Genomic DNA, 19,497 nt, shown 5'->3' with positions numbered 1-19,497 from the left:
GCTGGCTCCCACCGCCTCCGATGGAATGGCCCAGGACTTGTGGCGTTCTGACGCCTCCTGGCGTGGAAAGGAGGCCGGAGGACCTGGAGAGGAGGTGTCCCGGGACCGTCACCCTCCTGTCTGGGTAAGGCACCCCAGCCACGCCAGGAGTCCCCAGGAGTCCCACCGCCATCACAAAAGCCCTTGAACCTCAAAGCCTAACGTTCTTAAATGTAAACATCCCCAGATCCCTTCCGTGTGCCTGCCAACCCCCCCCCCCGCCAAGATGGAACCGGAATCTTCCTATTCTAGGTGCTTCTTAAATGAACTTTTCACTTTAAGGAACACTTTTCGGGAATGTCTGCAGGGAGGGCTCCCAGCTGGGTCCAGCTCGGTCACGACTTAGTAGGTGGCCGCGTGTAAAATCCCTTAAAGGGAGCCGTGGCTCAGGCCGGAGGGCTGCTGAGTGAGCAGGGGCTGAGCGAGCCCCTCCCCCTGCCCTCCCCGCTGGCGTGGGGACGAGGAAGGACGACTCTTAACGCGGAGGCGTTTATATAAACAAAATACTTTATTTGAGAAAGAAAACGGCCAAATTACAAAATCTCTCTACTTATGCTCTGTTCGTTGCCATGCCGGAGGTCTCGAAGGGACTTCAGTTCCCATCACTATTAGGTTGGACGGCACGAAACTGCCCACGGGGTCGATAAAAACAACAACCGTCCAGCATTGGTTTCACGTGGCCCGACCCCATATAAAACGAGCCGATGGCGAACGTTTGCTTTGGCAGCAACGTGTCCCCCATCACATGTCTGTCGATGTTGTAAACAGACGTCCGAGCGATAAACAGGCCCCGCCTGGGAAACATCCTGTGTTTAGAGATGCTGGAGCCTGTCTTGTGCGGGTCTGGAGGCGGCGCTGTCCTTCCAGGCGCGTCCTTCTAGCCGAGGGCGTGGTCTCACCACAGGGACGGGTCCCTCTCACACTGCTAGGGACACCTGTCCGGCTCTGCCACCCACCGGGCTGGGTCAGGTACGAAGGCCAGGAATACGCGCTACCCAGGTGCTCCTGAGAAACGGCGGAAAAGTCGCCATCTCCATCAAAACGTATTCTTTGCATGACCCAGCCCCACGCTTTCTCTCCCGCCTTGCTCAGGCCCCGGGCCTCTGGGCGTTCTGCATCCAAAATGTAAGAATAAAACAAAACGAGGCCGCCGTGGCTGCTGAGCAGAGGAGCGGCGTGGCATCTACACAGACAGCCCGAGACTCGCGGTGAACAAGGATGGGACCCACGCGCTCGCCCCATTCACGTCCGAGGTTCCCTAAAGGATCCCCGCCCCCACCTTCCGCTCCCTACAGCATGTTGACGTGGAGCCGAGATAAAAAATAAAGCTTTCTTGTTACAAATGACATTTTTTTCCAGTGAAATACTTGTACAGTAAAAATAGCTGCTACATAAATCCCTCCTGATCTCAGAAAAGGAGTTGCATATATTTCCAAAAATAGTATTCTTATTTGAATCAGAGTCACGTGGGGCTTGGGAGGGGGGCGCGGGTGGAACGGCTGGTCGGGAGGGTGAGCTGCAGGAGAAACACAGACGAACGAGGAAATAAGTTTTGTGTATCAACGGGTTTCAAAGGCATGCGTCGGCATGGGAAACATATGCCATCCGTCAAGAAAAATACTGCTTTATAGGTTTTACATGACAATCCAAAGGAGAGGCCAGAGGCGCCCCCGATAATAACATTAAGTTTCTTATAAAAATTCCCAAATGAACAAAGTCCTTGCCAGAGAACACCCCAGGCAAAGCAAAAAACACACACACACACAAAAAAACGAGGGACGAACCCTTAGACCTTCGCCTGTAGGCACAGTAAATGCAAATAATACACATTTTACAAATCCTCTTCGCCTGCCCGGGGCAGGCCCACGGTTTGCAAAATGCTGTAGGTGCTCTTGAAAAATGGAATACGCGTTGCATTCTTATTTCACACAGTCATAGAATTATTTTAAATTACAATATACAACTTCTGTTAAATAGAACTGTTAGAAGGTTTTGGTAACAGGGATAAGATTACAATCATATATACAAACCAACGTCTGAAATGGCACGATCGTTCCTTGCCCCTCCCGCCCTCCGACACAGAGAGGCCGCGTCCGCGTCCGTGGTTCCTGGTGGCAAACGGCCGAAGAAAATGGAAACATGTGCGCCCGCACGCTCCCTCCTCGGAGGATGTCCACAGCCTCACGCGGCCCCTCGGCGCGCCCCCTCGGCCGCATCCACGCGGCTGCAGCCCAAATAGCATGCTCCCGCCGCGCTGCTCCGGGCGGAGAGGTGCAGGTTGGGGTGGAAAAGGCCACTGCTTCTGGGCGGCGTCCCCGGAGTGTGGGAGCGGCCTGCAGGGCCGGGGCAGTCGGTCAGGATGGCCCCGCTGGCGGGCCCCGGGCTCAGTCCTCCGTGTCCGGCTGGACGCCCAGGATGGCGTGCAGCTCCTCGGGCGTGAACCCCAGCAGGTTCTGCAGGTCGCACACGAAGCGGTACACGTAGCGCTTCCCCGACGTCTTGTGGATGATGTTCTTGTCGTAGTAATAGCGCAAGCCCCGGCTCAGCTTCTCGTAGTTCATCTTGGGCTTGTTTTTCCTCTTGCCCCAGCGGCGGGCCACCTGCGGGGGAGACACGGGTGGGGGAGAGCTCAATTCCATCCCATCGGCAATTGCCCGACGATGAGATGCTGCTGACGCGTGCTCACCGGGGGACTTGCCCACTAAAGGACCCCAAAGGTCCCGTCTGCCTGAGGACGTGTACCAGGGTGTGCCCCTTGGCCGGCTCTCCGAGGACGAAGGAAGGGGCGGAGGGGAGTGTGGCGCCCCCACCCACAGTGCCGCCTGGCACAGGGCTCCTGCAGCCTCTCACTCAGCACAACCTCCCCGAAACCAAGGATTCCGCACTGGGGGTCCTGAGGCAAGGGACAAGCTGTGTTCACCCCCCTGCCAGCCCCCCCTGTTCTTAGGTCCTTATCCCCACCAGCAGATGCTGAGTGGGGTTCTGAGCTGGTGACATCAGTGATCTCAATGCTCCTGCCTCCCAGGGGGTGGGGAGGTGACAGGGCTACCAGTCAGACCCAGGGCTTCCCTAATGCTGTCCCCCCGACGGGCAGGGGCTGGACCTGCCCTCGGCTCTCTCCTCCTGACACGACTGGGGCGGCTCTGCCCAGCTCAGCTGAGGGGCACGGGAGCCCAGCCAGGGTGCACACGTGGGGGTAGGAGGCTCCCTCCCTCCAGCAGGAACAAGCAACTTTCCCAAGGCATTGTCACATGGCCAGGAGAGAGCCTCAGTTTACTGCTTGCGCCTCTATATTCAATGACAGAGCAGGACGGTCAGCGGAGCCAGGACACACTCATGGGTCGCGCCCACCAGGAGAGCGCGCCTTCGTTCGGGACCCTTTCCTGTGCCCAGGGAACTGCGTTTGTGACCCCAAAGGGGGGACGGCGGGGTTGGGAGCCCAAGACTGATCCCCCGGGCTCTGGCCATACCTCGTCGGGGTCAGAGAGCTTAAACTCCCATCCGTCGCCGGTCCAGCTGATGAACGACTGGCAGGATTTATCCGAGAGCAATTCCAGGAGAAACTGCCACAGCTGGATCGGTCCGCTTCCTGGGGAGAGGGCGGTCACAGGTTTTTATTGATTTTTAGAGGGAACGAGAGGCAGAGACACTGATGAGAGAGAAACATGGACCGGCTGTCTCCTACACGCCCCCCTCCTGGGGATGGAGCCCCAAACCCGGGCATGTGCCCTGACCGGGAATTAAACGGGTGACCTCTTGGTTCATGGGTCGATGTTCAACCCCTGAGCCACACTGGCCAGGCCAGCTGTCGGTTTGTACAGATTTAAAATACAGCAAGGCTCCGGCCGTCCCGATGACACAGGCAGGCTGCGGAACGTGAGCCGGATCCTGGTGCCGACGTGAAGGAGCCACTCCAGGGGGTGGACCGTCCCGAATGCTGGTGGGACGAGGCTGGGCCCCAAACAGAATCCCTCCTCCAGGAAAGGAGGCCACTGGCCCCGGGGGCCTGGGCTTGGTCTTTCTGGGAAAAAATTCAAGGCCACTGACGTTTGGCATCAAAATTCCAGACCCTGTTCCCCCCGGAGTCACGTTCAGTGCTTGTTTCTATAGACGCTGGGCTGGGCGGGTGGCGGGGGGCAGTTACCCACAGGACCACAGGGTGTTTGTGGAATCCTGTGCTGTGGCTTTCTGGCCACGTGACGGTGGCTCAACTGCTTAAACCAAGACTCAGTTTCCTCAAGAGCCACTCGAGCAGTGGGCGCGGCCTCCACGGCCTCGCCGCCTCCGCGGGCCGCTGCCCACGCTCTGCCAAGCGCCCTTTCTCGGCCAGTATTTGGATCCACCACCGTGTGGACAAGCGGCAGGGCCGCACCGTCTAAAGACGTGCTCAGAGGCCAGGGGCCCTGCCGAGAGCTGTCCCCCAGGACGCAAAGGCCATCGGCGGCAAGGCGTGGCTGCGGGCACCAAGGACAGGCGGGCTGGAACCCGCGGAACCGGCTGCCTGTGTGCCCAGGGAGCTGTGTCACTGAGCGCGTTGCCCCATCTGTAAAATGGGTCAATACCCGCCCACGCTGGGCCGGCCTGGCGACTCCCGACAACACGCCTCGCGCACCCCACGGCGCAGGTGAGGAACACGAAAATGGAACACGCCCACACCGGGCCTGACCCCGGGTATTGTTTCATCGGGCCCCGACCCCAGTGTGAGCACCACGGCTTCTCCCGCCCCCTGCGTGCCCTCCCACACGTCTCCGTGGCTGGCTGTGTTTCAGAGGACAGCAAGATGCTGTGGATGCCACCCAGTCCTATTTTAACCCATCAGGGCTTGTAAGTAGGTATTTTTTAAATCCCCGGGGGCTCTATATATATAGTCAAAGTACAGGGGGAAAAGCTCATTTAAGGACACATGAAGCAATTTAAAAATAAAAAATAAAAAATCTCGGTATTTTTGCTAAAATGCTGGAAATAATCTAGTTCCAAAAAAAGCCTTAATATTTGTCCCCTGCCTAGAATAGCTCTTGCCCAAACCTTAAAAATAAGAGGGGTTTTAGGAGCAGGAAAAGGTAAACAGGCCTGTGTTATTTGAGGCCGGCTGGCTGCCCTCCCCGAGCCAGTTTACATTCTTTGAAATTCCTGGAGTGGGTGAGTCAGAGCTGAAGCCTCCTTGGCCTCAGTGCCCTGCTCCTCCTCCGCCGCCTCCTCCTCCTCCTCCTCCTCCTCCTCCTGCCCGCCTCCCTGGGAAGGCCGAGGGAGCTGCGTGCCCTTCCCTCCTCACCACCGAGCAGCTGGCCATTGTAGAACTCAGAGACACAGCTAAGACGTGGCTCAGCGACCAGGTGTCTGGATGCAGGATCACACCCCCCGGGTCCAATGCGGGGTGCAGATACAATGTGCTCCGACCAGAACCACCCTTGATAAACAAACACGGCTGAGCCGGGCAGGGCACAGGGAGGGGACGGACACCCGGAGCCGCACACTCACCCGTGAAGCCGGCCAGCACGGCCGCAGGAATGACCGGTTTGCCCTGCTCGGCCGGGTCGCTCCTCTCCTGGATGTAGTCCTTGAAGGACATGGTGGGCTTGCTGAGGCCCAGGGCCTGGCTGCCATCGTCCTCGCAGCTCTCGAAGGAGGGCACCCGCTGCTCCAGCAGCGACGACTGGCTGCTCCAGGACTGCAGCAGGGAGTCCGAGCTCTCGAAGCTGTCCCCGCCCTGCTCGGGGGAGTCGCGGCCGCCGGGCTTCCCTGGCAGAGAGAAGCAGGCACACACTCTGACTCCTCCGGACGAGGGCATGTGGGCCCCAACTGCCAACCACCCGCCTTCCATGTGTCCCCTGCGGCATATAACCGGCCAGACTTCAGGATGCTCTTCAAAGGAGGGCTGGTTCCTGGTACGCATGCCACACAAACACACCTCCTTCCACAACAGGATCCATAAACCACGTGTAGCCGCACAGGGCGGAGTACTATACAGCGGCGAAAAAGGACCAAGGAGGGCTACGTCCAACAACATGGATGGATCTCAGACACGATGATGAGGAAAAGACACACACACACACACACACACACACACACACACAAACCAAAAACGTGTGGCTCTACTTCTACCAAGGTCAAGAACAGGGAAAACTAGAATGCTAAGAGGACCACCAATGGTTTCCTCTTGGGGTGGGGATGCTACTGACGATTGGGAAAGGGTCTGAGAGCCTCCTGGGATGCTGGAAACCTAGCTCCACCGGGGTGGCCGTTACACAGGTGTACACACGTAAAAATGCAACCAGTTGTACAGCCTGAGATCTGTGCACTGTGTGTACACATCTCTGTAAAATTAAATCTGTCACCTTCCTACACGGTCTCCCAAAATAGCCCACTGGGTGGAGGAATCTACTCCCAACAGCAGGACTGTGTGTTGTTGGTGCAACACCCTCGGGGCCCGGACCACAGCCCGAAGAAGGCCAGGAGTGTGCTTGCTGGGGGGATGGTCGGCGAGAATGGCCTAAGGAGGCCAGGACACCAGTGCAGCAGCTGGGGTCGCCGTCTGACCCCGGCTCCCGCCGTCCGACCACAGCCTGCTCCAAGGGACACGCGGGAGCTCCTTACCAGGACCGCTGGCCATCAGGTTCAAGGTGCTGCCGGCGAAGTCCTGCCCGACGGAGCAGTAGCCGACGCCGACCGTGCTGAGCTGGGCCTTGGGGAACATCGGAAATTCCTGCTCGGAACTGAGGGCGCCGGGCACCGCGGCGGGCGGGCACATGCTGTCCAGAAGACCGCCTTTGGGGTAGCTCTGCGTCTGCATCCCATACGGCGCCGGCTCCACGCCAAAGCCTGGAACAGAACCATCGACGGCGGAGCTGTTAGGCGACCGTCTGTGGTCATCAGAGACCCTCCACCCCCCCTCCCCTCCGCACACGAGCAGTTCTGCGGGCCCGGCCTCTGCAAACCCTCCGTGGACATGGCTTTGATGGGCAGGCTTATTGGCCCCTTTCCGAAATGCCCGCGGCCTCTGCACCCTGGGTGCCAGCCTCGGCGTTAATGTTTCGGTGGCTCTCGTCCAACAAGAGCTTTCTGTGACCCGCAAGAGGACAAGGGTCACTGGCTTTCGACCTCCAAGGACACTAAGGCTCGGACTGAGTGACATGCCCCCGCTATGTGACCCCTGAGGGGCGTCTCCAGTCCTGTCTGTCCTGGGCTGTAACCTGCACTCACCGTGCCAGCGACCAGACGGAGCACCTGAATGCCCCGACTCCTCTCGCAACTCCGAAGTTCAGAGCAAATTTGGTAGCACTTCCCACACACTTCCTGTACCGGCCCAGGCACCTCTCCTCTCTTATACTAGATGGGACCCCAGAACCCTGCTCCCTGCATTCTGCCCCCCGCTCTGTGCCTGGCCTGGACCAGGTGGCCACTAGGCAATGTTACATTTTCTGGTAGCCACGTTAAAAAAGTAAAACACACACACACACACACAAAAAAAAACCACCCCAAAAAACACGAGAACTTGAAAAATTTTACTTGAGCCTAAGGATATCCATGATCAGTTCAACAGGTAATCAATATCTTTAAAAGTAGGAAGGAGCCCTGACGGGTTTGGCTCAGTGGATAGAGCGTCGGCCTGCAGACTGAAGGGTCCCAGGTTCGATTCCGGTCAAGGGCACGTACCTTGGTTGTGGGCACATCCCCAGTAGAGGGTGTGCAGGAGGCAGCTGATCGATGTTTCTCTCTCATCAATGTTTCTAGCTCTCTATCCCTCTCCCTTCCTCTCTTTAAAAAATCAATAAAATATATTAAAAAAAAATGAAAGTAGGAAGGAGATATTTTATTTGTGTCTTACTAAGGCTCACAGATCTGGTGGGCGTTACACTCTTATCGCACATCTTTGTGTGGGCCAGCCCCATTTCGAGCGCCCAGCGGCTCGAGAGCCACGTGGCCACCATATGGGCTCGTGCAGGTCTAGATGGTTCGGACTGTCCATCAACTACCAGGAGGACTTCACACCAGGACGGTAAGGGCAGAATCCAGACTGACCTAATGAATTGCTGTTAATCCAATGAGGAACTGAGTTGAGGTAAGAATTTTCTTCATACTGATCTTCTGCCTTTTCTTGGTTCTCTGAAAAAACAGACGCAGGAGAGGTAAGATTGCAAAGCGAGGTTAAAACCACACAAGCAGCCCTAGCCACTGTTGTTCAGTGGTTAGAGTATCAGCCAGGGCACAGAGGGTTGTGGGTTCAATTCCCGGTCAAGGGCACATGCGTGGGTTGTAGGTTCAATCCCCAGCCCCGGTCGGGGCATATTTGAGAGGCAACCAATCAATGTGTCTCTCACACATCCATGTTTCTTTCTCTCTCTCTCTCTCTCTCTCTCTCTCTCTCTCTCTCTCTCTCTTCCTCTCTCTCTCCCTCCCTTCCACTCTCTTTAAAAATCAATGGAAAAAATATCCTCAGGTGAAGATTAAAAACCAAAAAAAACCCCCACCCAAAACAACACAAGAAAAAAAAAGTGGCTTTCTAAATTACCGCTATATGGTTATTTCAGGATAAGTCAACGCATTGAGTGGTTCACATTTAATCTGACGGGTCCCAAGACATTACGTCTTTTACAAAACTTGAGGCGGCGACACACTTTTTAATGAGTGAGTTTCCAACATGAACGCCGCCATGGGCAAAGTTAAATTTCCCACCGCCCAATCGGAAAGACCTAGATGGTGTGTCAAGTGAGCAGGGACATGTCAGCGAGATACCACCGGCACCAGAGGCTGGGGATGGAGGGGGTGAGCAGGGCAGGCTCCGTTCCTGCCTCCGAGAGGCTACGGCCGTTGTCTGAGACCCTGAAAGGTCCCCAGGGTGCGGCGAGCAGCTGCCCAGAGAGGGCCACGCCGGGACACAGGTGCCCGTGACCTTGGAAAGGGAAAAGCTTTGCGGTTCTGTATGCCTACTCCCTGCAAACACACGTAACCACACACACCCACACACCCATAAACCCAGACCCACAGCCTCACACCGGGCAGTGGCGCAACAGGCCCAACTTGCCAACCGACAGACCCTTCCCAGACCCTCTCCAGGCCAGTCCTGTCCGAGGTCAGGGGCATGTCGGGGTCTTTCGGTCAGTCACCCTGGCCTCGGGGCCACGCCAGCAAGGGCTGGCGGGGGACGCCCACGGTCTCTGTGCGGTGCCGGGTCTCTGACAGATGCCGAAACTCGGCGCTCCTTTAAACCGGGACTAGCTCCCTGAACTCTGCAAAGGGGCTGGTTTTCTTCAAGTTTTCGCTGAAGGGAGCCCTTACTACGATGCCTTTCTTTTTTTTTACTCCGTGTATGTTTATCAGTGGTCTCAAGGTCTGAATCAAGACTTTCTCTCTATAGGATGACAGTGCTTGGCTGAGTGGCCAATTTTTATTTTTTTAAATATATTTTTTATTGATTTCTTACCGAGAGGAAGGGAGAGAGATAGAGAGCTAGAAACATCGATGAGAGAGAAACATCGATCAGCTGCCTCCTGCACACCCCCTACCGGGGATGTGCCCGCAACCAAGGTACATGCCCTTGACCGGAATCGAACCTGGGACCCTTCCGTCCGCAGGCCGACGCTCTATCCACTGAGCCAAACCAGTTTCAGCGGAGTGGCCAGTTTTTGTAGAACAAACCAGCGTGGAGATATGTATCAATCACGCCCACATTTGTTTAAAAATAATAAAACCAAAGAACTTCTTTGTTGGAACCCATGTGGACGCAGGGAAATCCACGGTACACGCCACGGGGTTTGTCTGAATAAAGGCTCCCTGACGTGGGGGCTGAGCTGCTCGGTTCGGTTCTGTCAGGGGAGCCACGCCACGGGGGAAGTCTGTGGCTCTCTGTCTGCGACCACGCGTCCGCCCTCACCAATGCCGCCCAGCGACAGCGAACAGGTCAATGACTGAGGCTATGGCTCGATGCCACACACACACACACACACACACACACACACACACACACACTTAGGAGGATTCCAATCTATAATCACTGCATGTGAGTCACTCTGGTGGCATTTCCAGGCGACCGACCCCATTAGAAACTCTGACCCTCGGTTGTGCGCCCACCCCTCCCACGCGGGCACCTTTGATCATCTGCTCCAGATGCTCCCAGAGAATGTCGCCCACGAAGTCGGGCGCCAGCTCCAGGAAACGCTCCTTGCCCAGGTTGCACAGCATCTGGCCGTTCATGCCGAACCTCTGCAGGTTCACGTTCACCAGGCTGAACTCGTTGGTGGCCCAGAGCAGCCACTGGCACACCTGCTGCTCCGTCCACAGCCAGGGGTCTGCGGGGAGGAAGACGGAGCGCACAGGGGGAAATGGAAGGAGGCAGTGAGACCAGAGAAATCGCTCCTGATTTTCCCACCACTTCCACACGGGCACCAAAGACCAGCAGCCTGAGCGAGACCCCCCAGGTGAACTCTAAGACACGGGCAACTGTGTCCAGCTGATGGGGTTGAAATAAAAGCTGGCTCAGTTTCCCCCCGTCTCTGCCACTCTTTGGGAGCCGCCTCACACACGGGCTTAAGATACAACCATCTCGTGCCAGGGCAGCCAGGCTCGCCCGTCCAGCGCGGCGCAGACCCCGCTCGGCAGCTCGACGGAGGCACTTACTCTTGGGGATGCCCAGCCGGCGCTGCTCCTTCTTGAAGCCACTGAAGGTCGCTTTCAAGGCCTGGCTCATCACCGCCTTGCTGCAGGGGGTCAGCAGGGGCAGCTCGCAGCTGGCCGAGTCTGGGAAGAAACCCGGGCGGGCGGACGTTAGGATTTCAAGCTGGCGGCCGCGGAGGAGCATTTAGGGGAGACGTCGTCGTTTTTAGACAAGAACCATTTCGATCTCACACCTTGACATAATTCCTTCAAAGAGTATAACTAGCACCCCAAACTTCTTTTTTATTTTTGATTGAAATTTAAAAACATACATCCCATCACTTCACTTACTAAAATAAAACTCAAGTTTTATCTTATGACCCAAAACTTCATACAGCAGCTTATGTCTAGATAAAATGTCTCTCTGAATATTTTAGACAATCGAAGAAAAGTGCGTGATTTTTTGGGGCCGAAGGCTCAAGGGCTTGTAAATACATAATCTGGAAGTCGATTCCATTAAACTCAGCCCCAGGCAGAGTCCCTCCCCTCCCAACCCTCCCCCGCCCCCACAGCCCTCCGCCCCGTGACGGTGGCACACTTTCCACTTTTATTAAGAAATAAAACCGTCTTCTCTGGATTCCCTCGGCAATTTCAAGAATGATAAGTGGCTGTCACGTGACGGCACGCTGACGCCAGCGCATCTGCGTTAATTAATTTTCTGGGCTGTATTTTCTAGCACCTACTCCGTGTGACAAAGTCATGCCTGGAATGTTCCTAACTAATAACTATCCCAGTCACTGCAGAGGCACCGGCTGGCGTGCCGTCCGCTAGAGAGAATGGACGACGGCACGAAGGCGCGCAGCAGTCCATGCAGACGGGGAGGACCAGCCAGAGTCCCCTGTGGCCCCAAGCCCCAGGGGAGGATCTACGTCAGCGGTCGGCAAACTCATGAGTCAGCAGAGCCCAATAGCAACAGCACAACGATTGAAATTTCTGTTGAGAGCCCAATTTTTTAAACTTAAACTTCTTCTAACGCCACTTCTTCGAAATAGACTCGCCCAGACCGTGGTATTTTGTGGAAGAGTCACACTCAAGGGGCCAAAGAGCCGCATGTGGCTCGCGAGCCACGGTTTGCTGACCACGGATCTAAGTGAACCCAGAATGAAAGCTGAGATGCATCTGACTGTGGCCTGGTCTGCTCTGGAGTGGCCCCGGGAAGCCGCGGGGGTGACAACCCCCTGGTGGAAACCTCGGGGTCCCCTGCAGTGTGCCAAGGGCGGGACATTTGCTCTCCCTGGGGTGCGTCTGGCAGGGAAGACACCAGAATCATCACACGCAGCAGAAGGGAAAACGGCCCTGCCCCAGGTCCAGAGCCTCCGTCCGACTGTTCACGCCAGAGACTCAAGACACCACACTCCCGGCTCCGTCCACTGTCCCCTCCCTTCCCCGCGTCACTCTGGGCAGTCGCGCACGACGGGCCAGTCCGGGCGGCAGGTTACCGTGAGAGATGGAATCCAAGCCCGTGGGCACTTCTTGGAGGGCCTGCTTTTCATTCAGGGAGGGGAAGATGGCAAACAGGGACCCGTCGAAGGTGTCGAAGGCCGGCTGGCGCTGCAAAGGGGACAGAGAGAAAACGGGAAATAGAATATTTACTTCCTGAGCTACCTGTTTTCCACGTGGCCCGTGGGTCGTCGGACCCCACACCCGGATTAAACCGGCCACTGTGAAGCCACCCCTGGAGCGGACCAGTCGTGCCCAGACTTCTAGGGTGGCCCAGGAGGCCAACAGGTCATTTAATCCCCCTCCCCCAGAGGCAGAATGACCGGGAATGTATTTCTAAGGGCCTAATCCACTTAAGTTAATGAAGTAAGTAAAGACACCTAGAAATGCGAGGATCCCAGAAAAACAGTGCTGGGCGGGGCCTCAGAGCCCACCTGCTCCCAGCACCTGCCTTTCTGTGACATCATCGGAGAGCCAGGCAGTCAGCCCGGGTCTGAGGGAACTGAGCCTCGGCAAGGCCGGTATTTTGAAATGTTTACAATGAAACACTTTAACCAAAACGCGTGCTTTTCCTCAACCATCCCAAAGGCGCAGAAAAAGAGTGAAACACGGGCAAGTTCCTGCAGGGTCCCTGTTCCAAAGTAAAGCGGATTAGAGAGAACTCCCCCACCCCACGCTCCCCGACGGGGACAGGTCCCAAAGGGAACCGGTTTAACGTCACACTCACTCCCGTGGCGGGGAAGGAGAGGGGAGAGACACACAGAAAACTTCACACTGCCGATTTCCGATCCTCTCATCGAAGATTTAGCCAAGAAAGAGCCTTGAATGTCCAGAGTCGTTAATAAGTAACAGATAAGGCCTTGGTGCCTCATTGCCCAACCAGCCAAGGAAAAAATGTGAAGAAAGAGTACTTTTCCAGCAGGGGCTGGGGCTCCCGTGTTCTGTGTCATGGGATGACACATGTGTTGAGTCATCAGTAAGGCAATGTGTAACTCATTTACAAATAAAATCGGCTCATGTGCTTTCGTTTTAGAAATACAGAACCACGGATGACACATCACCCCAGTGGGCGGGCAGAGGTGGGAGCTGGCTCCAAACACTCCATGGAGCCCAGTCCCCCCAAAAGGCAGTGAAGTCCAACAGGTGTCCCAAGACATCGAGGGAGCGAGCCATCGGCAGGTGCTGGAACACGCATCTAGTAGTTTAAGAAGCGACTGTATCACTTTGGACTGACAATGCGTAAAATAGCCAACTGACTTTAAAAAAAATTTTTTAAAAAAATATATTTTATTGATTTTTTTTTACAGAAAGGAAGGGAGAGGGATAGAGAGTGAGAAACATCGATCAGCTGCCTCCTGCACACTCCCCACTGGGGATGTGCCTGCAACCAAGGCACATGCCCCTGACCGGAATCGAACCTGGGACCCTCGAGTCTGCAGGCCGACGCTCTATCCACTGAGCCAAACGCGTTAGGGCTAGCCAACTGACTTTGAAAACCCCCACTCGCTCTGGCCAGGTGACTAAGAAATGCCTGCGCTTCCCTGACAGCAAGCTCTTTTTTTAAAACGAGGAAGTGCAAAGACAACACAAATCCACGCCGCCTCTCTCAACACGTCCACTCCGGCGCCCGCTTCTCCGAGCCCGGGGGTCGCAGGGACACCGTCCGACCCTTTGAATTTACAGGGGAGGTTTCTTTCCTAGGGCTGTGCCTTGCCACTTAGTGCCGCCACAGCTGGTCCACGTCCGGCCACTCTGAAAACGGCCGGCCACACCGACAAGGAACGCCCCGTCGGAGGTGGAGGCATGGCCGCCATCATACTCAAGGGAGGCCCGAGCCCATTTCTGGCTCTTTGGGTTCCACAGACAAATAACCTCCCCGTGACCTGCAGAGGAACAGGGGACCTGCCAGAGACACGCATCTGCACAAACCCTGAGCTCAGAGGCGGCCGATCGAAAACCACGGCTCCTGCGACGTGTTTACTACACACAGCGAGCAGCAGCCAGGTCACGCTCTCCGGTGGAGAGGCCGACGGGGAACTTAGTCCCAAGAGGAACTAAGACAGGGGCTCAGGAAACGTGCTTGCTGGGCAGCAGAGGCGGCGCTCGTCTTTAATCTGTTCCTTGGTTCACAGATACGGGCTGTCCCCTGGGCTCGGCGGCCTCCAGGAAGCAGCGCTGCCTCCACGTCGGAAGCAGCCTTCCCCTCGTCCCGGGAAACCAGCTCCAGCTCCGTTCCACCGAGAACCACAGGCTTATTATCCACCGGGCCGGAGTCTCAGAAACCAACTACCTGGGCCTCACCTTCTACAGAAGAAACAGCTCCTATCTTGGAGGACAAGCAGAGCAAACATCGGGATGCCCATTTCACAGATCAGAACACTGAGGCCCAGGGAGATGCAGCGAACAGTCCAGAGTCACCCAGCCGGTAAGTTAAAAGCTGGGGCTTAGAACGGGTCTTCTGGGACCCCACCCATCGTTTTTTGTTTTTTTCTTCTAGAGATTGAGCTTTCCAAATTAAAAAAACAAAAACAAAAAACCCCCAACTTTTAGTAAGACTTGCTCACTCACCTTGAGCGTCCCTCTGTAACTGTTAGACACAGGGGCCACCTGGTCCATGTTCTTGATTCCAAAATCATTCATCTTAAAAAAAAAAAAGAGGAAGAGGAAAATAGTCAGAGGCAAGCGCTCCCTTTTTTAAGGAGTCTTCACGGGCGGCAGACCCGCCCCCCCCCCCCCACTCCCCCGAGTCAGTCAAATTCTACTAATGCGTAAAACATCGCTCAGTAAAATCATTCAGAACCGAATGCCAGGGATTCTTATTTAAAAGGCCCTTCTCACAAAGGCTCTGCTATTTCAGTCGCTCAATGATAATGCTGATCCCACTGAATTCTACTCGGAGATGCGGACACAGATAAAGGCGCTCTCCGCTGGCTCCTCAGACTCCCAAGGCAGCCCGTGTCCCGCCACGGGAGGGGCTGCTGTTGGAGGGTGGGGGGCTGGGGAGACCCAGAGGGGTGCCAGGGGACCGTGGGCTACCTCCTGCTTGCCAGGGGGCATCCTCCAGGGTGACCCCCCAGGCAGCTCCAGGTATATCCAGATCTAGGAAAGCGTGCTGGGTGGGGCCAGAGGGCCCCTTCCTCTCATTGGAGGAAGCTCTGGCCCAGGGAGATCAAAGGGAGAACGGTGGCTTCAGACCAAACCCTCTCTGGCGCTCCCACCTCCTCCCCGGATCCTCCCCCAGATCCTCCGGGTCCCAGGTCCTCCCGTGTTGCATACAGGGCTCCAAACACGTTAGCTCTGTGAGTCGCTCAGCTGTGCTGCCCCTCAGAGGAGATTCCAAGCGCAGATCTGCCTCACTTGCCCCGATAGCATCTGGGCTTACGCTCGACCTGCGCTGCCCAGGGCGGCGGCCACCGGCCACGTGTGGCGGCCGGGGCGCCTGGCACATGGCTGGGAGGGCCGGAGGTGCGCTTTGCATGTAAAATACGCATGCAGGTTTCAAAGATCTCACAGGAAAAAGTAAACGATCCCAGTATTAATGTTAGGTTTACTGCATGTGTATGGAACAGCTTGAATATATTCGGCGAATGGAAATATACTGAAATTCGGTTCACCTATTTTATATATTTAACGCGACTATCACAGCACTGATAGTTACATGTGTGACTTGCAATTGAACCTTGCTGAGATAGGCCGAGAACTTATTGGGGCCCTAAAATGTAATTAATGGGTCGGTTATAGATTAGAAAGTGAGAAGGGGACATAGATAATGCCACCAGGATACTAGAGAAAAAAAAACCCCGAGAAACGAAAATGAAAATTCATTTTCAAATAAGCTGGGTTAGCAGAGCTGATAGTAACCTTTACCCTACTGGCTTTCGGGCCACGGAACTGAAGGCTTACGAGGCAGCTTTAGGGGTTGGCTAATTGCACCCTCCCGCCCCGCCCCATCTCCACTGGGTGTTCCCGCCTGTTACAACTGAGACCTTCGAGTAATTAAAATATTGCTTAAAACATTGCGCAACTGATAATAGCACTTACGGGAGGTGGCAAATAGCATATTTTCCCCTAATTGGTTTTTTTGTGCTTTCTTGTTTTATCTTTATGATCAATGTTATAGCTAAACCAGACCTCCCAACAACACACACACACACACACACACACACACACACACACACACACACACAAATGCACACACACCTCTCCTGGCTGGAATGGCAGCGTGGGAGGTGAGTGCCTGCCTCAGGGGAGGCCAGAGGCCCTGCAGAGGGCTGTTAAACCCTCGAACCCTCCCGAGTGCCAGTAATTAGGGGGGGGGGGGGGCAGAGGAGCAAGGAGCACTGGGAATAATAACAGTGCTGTGGGGGGAGGGGCTGTCCTGGATCAAACGCGGCCACATTTGCTCAACCTCCACTTGGTGAGCCGTGTCACCCACATGCACTCAGGAATCAATATTCACGCGATGGTGGCTGCACGGACAGACTCCTCCTCGTTCAGGGCCGGGCCTGACATCCCTGAGGGTGGATGTGACAGAGGCCGGCCCAGGGACCTCCGGGAACTTGCCCAGGATCACACAGCTACGGTGGGGGCTTCTAAGGGACCCAGTGCGGGCCACATGGCAGTGGAGAGGGCCCTAAATCCTGGGCGCCTCCATGTGCCGGGATAACCCGGGTGGTGAGGCCTGGGCCTCCTCCCACCACGTCCTACAGATCCGACAGCACATGGATGTCATGAGGCCAGGCCCCTGCATGCTCCTCTTTACAGGTGAAAGGCTCCTTAATTCAGAGCTCTCTGTCATGTGTCTGAATGTTAACCTGTTGATTACATACACAAGCCTCACTCCGAAGACCAAACTGCCAATTAACCCACCCAGGCCGCCTCCTTCTCCACGGCCTTGGTGACTTGGGAAATGGAGAAGAAGGTCCCACCTTCGCTGAGACGGGCAGAGAATGGAGAGTGGATGCGGAAGGCGATGGGAAAGCCGGGCCGGGGTTTTTGTGTACAAATACTCGGGAGAAAAGGCCGTCTACCCCGCCCACATAAAGAGCCGTAATTACTCGTTACAGAACAGAATTCTTTTGTTGTCCAGCTTTTAATTTGTTTTGTAAGAACCACGCAGAATCAAAGTGGATTCAGGCAGAGACAGAACTAATCAGATTTAAGTTCACTTCTTTTACTCAACATGGCTCCTTAAGGTGACAGACAGGCCAAGAGCCCTCTCCACATAAATCAATTTCAATTTCAAGTGTGGGCCCTTTTGGTGTTGCCCTTTGGATCGCTGCTTGCGGGGGGGGGGGGGGGGGGGGAGAGAGAGAGAGAGAGAGAGAGAGAGAGAGAGAGAAGGGAGAGGAGAGAGAAAGAGGAAGGAAGGAAGGAAGGAAGGAAGGAAGGAAGGAAGGAAGGAAGGAAGGGAGGGAGGGAGGAAGGAAGGAAAGGGGGAAAAAGGAAAGAGGCAGAAATGGAAGTGCTGAAGATGGTTAAATTTTTAAAACAAGCAGAACTTGCCTGGCAACCGTACCCTTCTTGGAACAAGTGATCACTCACGTGAGATTAGACCACAGGTTTGTATTTAGGCCAATTTGGAAAGAAAAAGAAGGGAGCTCCCCCCGCCCCCCCCCCCCCATCCCCAATGTACTTTTTGAAGGTTGGTGCGCTTTTTCCTTTGAAAGTTATCACTTCAGTGAGAGGAATGACTAATCCCAACAATGAGTGTCTGCTATTCCCTGCAGGACCCACGGTGCTCGCATTTACTGTGCTGCGATATTACTCAGAATTTTAATAAACCTTAACTTGGAGATGTATCTGCCCGATGGGTGGCGGCGCGGGCAGGCAGATGGCGCACAGGCGCTGCCATTGTCCGGAACACACACCGTCTCCTGGCGGGGAAGGACCGTAAATTACCCTTATCTCCAAAGGGCACTGCTCCCTGCTTTACTTTCTAACGCGGAGCGCGTCCACTGTTTGAGGCTACCTTGAAACTGAATACAGGCCACTATAAAAAGTATCTTATGCTAACAAAAAACAACAACCCTCAAATGCACAAACGCTCGCTGATACCTTCATTAAAAATACTTTAACAGCGAGAAAATAAAGACAGCCCTGCGCACCCGTGTCCCCATTGCCCACAAGCTCTCCGCGCTCGCCCCGCAGGGCCCCGGGGCCCATCCACTCCCTCCCGGGCGCCCTCAGGGGGTCTTGCCCTCCAGGCCGGGCACGCGGGCCGGGCCCTGGACGTGACCGCGCAGGTGACCCCGGCTCCGCGTTTCCCGGGAGCCGCAGCCTCCAGGTGTCTCAGAGGCGGGCGCCCCAGATCCGCCCGGGCCCGGCGCGCTCTAGTAAGTCACCCGCAAACCCGGGCCCCTCGGGCCCCCTCTCCGGAGTCCCTCCAGCCCCTCCGCGAAGTCAGATCCGCCGGGCGGCCCTGGAAGGAGCCCCCACAGGCCCTCAATTCCCTTTAAAAACAAAAGCAAGCGAAACCAGCCGGCGCGCACTCCCGCCCCAGCCGGCTCGGCCACCCCGGGGGCCGCGGCCCCAGTTCGCTCCAGCTCCGCGCGTCACGACCGGGCCCACCCCGCACCCTGTCCGGGGCCCCGCGTCTCGGCCGCCCCCAAAGCCCCCCGACCCCCCGGCCCCGCAACACGAGCCCGGAGAGGCACGGAACCCAGACGCGCGGCGCCCGGTCCTAGAGTCGCCGGCACCCCGCCTGGACCCCGGCGTCCCGGCCCGTCGCTGCCCGCTCCCCAGCCCGGGTTCCGAACCCCCCGGGAGAGGAGCCGGAGCCGGAGGGCGCTCTGCATGGACCCCCCAACCCGCCGGCCCGCCCGCCCGCCCGGACCCCGCTCTTACCGCGCCGCTTCGGGCAGGGCCGGCGCGCGGGCGGCGGCGGCTCCGCGAGGCCCGGGCTCCGCGGGGAGAGCGCGGCGGGGAGATCGCGGCCGGGGCGCGGGCGGGCGGGCGGGCCGGGAGGCCGGGCGAAGGCGGGCGAGCGGGCGAGCAGGCGGCTGCGGGCGCTCGGGGCTGGGCTGCACTGCGACCCGCACCGCCGCTGGAGGAAGTAACCGGCCCGGCCCCTTCGCGGCCAGCTCTTCAGGATCCAGGCGGGGGAGGAGGAGGGACGGGGGAGCGGAGGAGGGGCAAAGAGAGCGGAGGGGAGGGGAGGGGAGGGGAGAGGCGGAGGGGCGGGGCCGAGGGGAGAGGAGGGAGGGGAGAGGAGGGGAGCGGGGGTGGGTGGGACGGAGTCGGGGTGTCAGGCGGGACCTCACCGGCACCCGCTGTCGCCCGGCGCTGTCCCTGCTGCGCTGCGCCGGGTGGTGCGCCCGGGAGGGGAGCGGGGCGGACAGCCTCCTCGGTGTCCTCCCCTCGCCCTGG

At 56.8% G+C, this 19,497-nt stretch overlaps 1 protein-coding gene across 1 annotated transcript; it reads right to left on the bottom strand.

Annotated features, from left to right (window-relative positions):
- Positions 1 to 524: 524 nt before the first annotated feature.
- On the bottom strand, positions 525 to 19,218 carry ETS2 (ETS proto-oncogene 2, transcription factor). The gene is made up of 10 exons (XM_079766751.1): positions 18,976 to 19,218; positions 14,698 to 14,769; positions 12,129 to 12,240; positions 10,654 to 10,773; positions 10,125 to 10,325; positions 8,059 to 8,142; positions 6,634 to 6,858; positions 5,518 to 5,778; positions 3,510 to 3,628; positions 525 to 2,639 (listed from the first exon to the last, which is right to left on the bottom strand). The coding sequence occupies exons 2-10, from the start codon at positions 14,767 to 14,769 to the stop codon at positions 2,424 to 2,426; spliced, it is 1,410 nt and encodes a 469-aa protein (XP_079622877.1). The 5' UTR covers positions 18,976 to 19,218; the 3' UTR covers positions 525 to 2,423.
- Between the last annotated feature and the right edge of the window lie 279 nt (positions 19,219 to 19,497).

Source organism: Cnephaeus nilssonii, assembly GCF_951640355.1.
Source record: "Cnephaeus nilssonii genome assembly, chromosome: 3".
NCBI classification, from domain to species: Eukaryota; Metazoa; Chordata; class Mammalia; order Chiroptera; family Vespertilionidae; genus Cnephaeus; species Cnephaeus nilssonii.
This window is presented reverse-complemented; position numbering and strand designations above follow the sequence as displayed.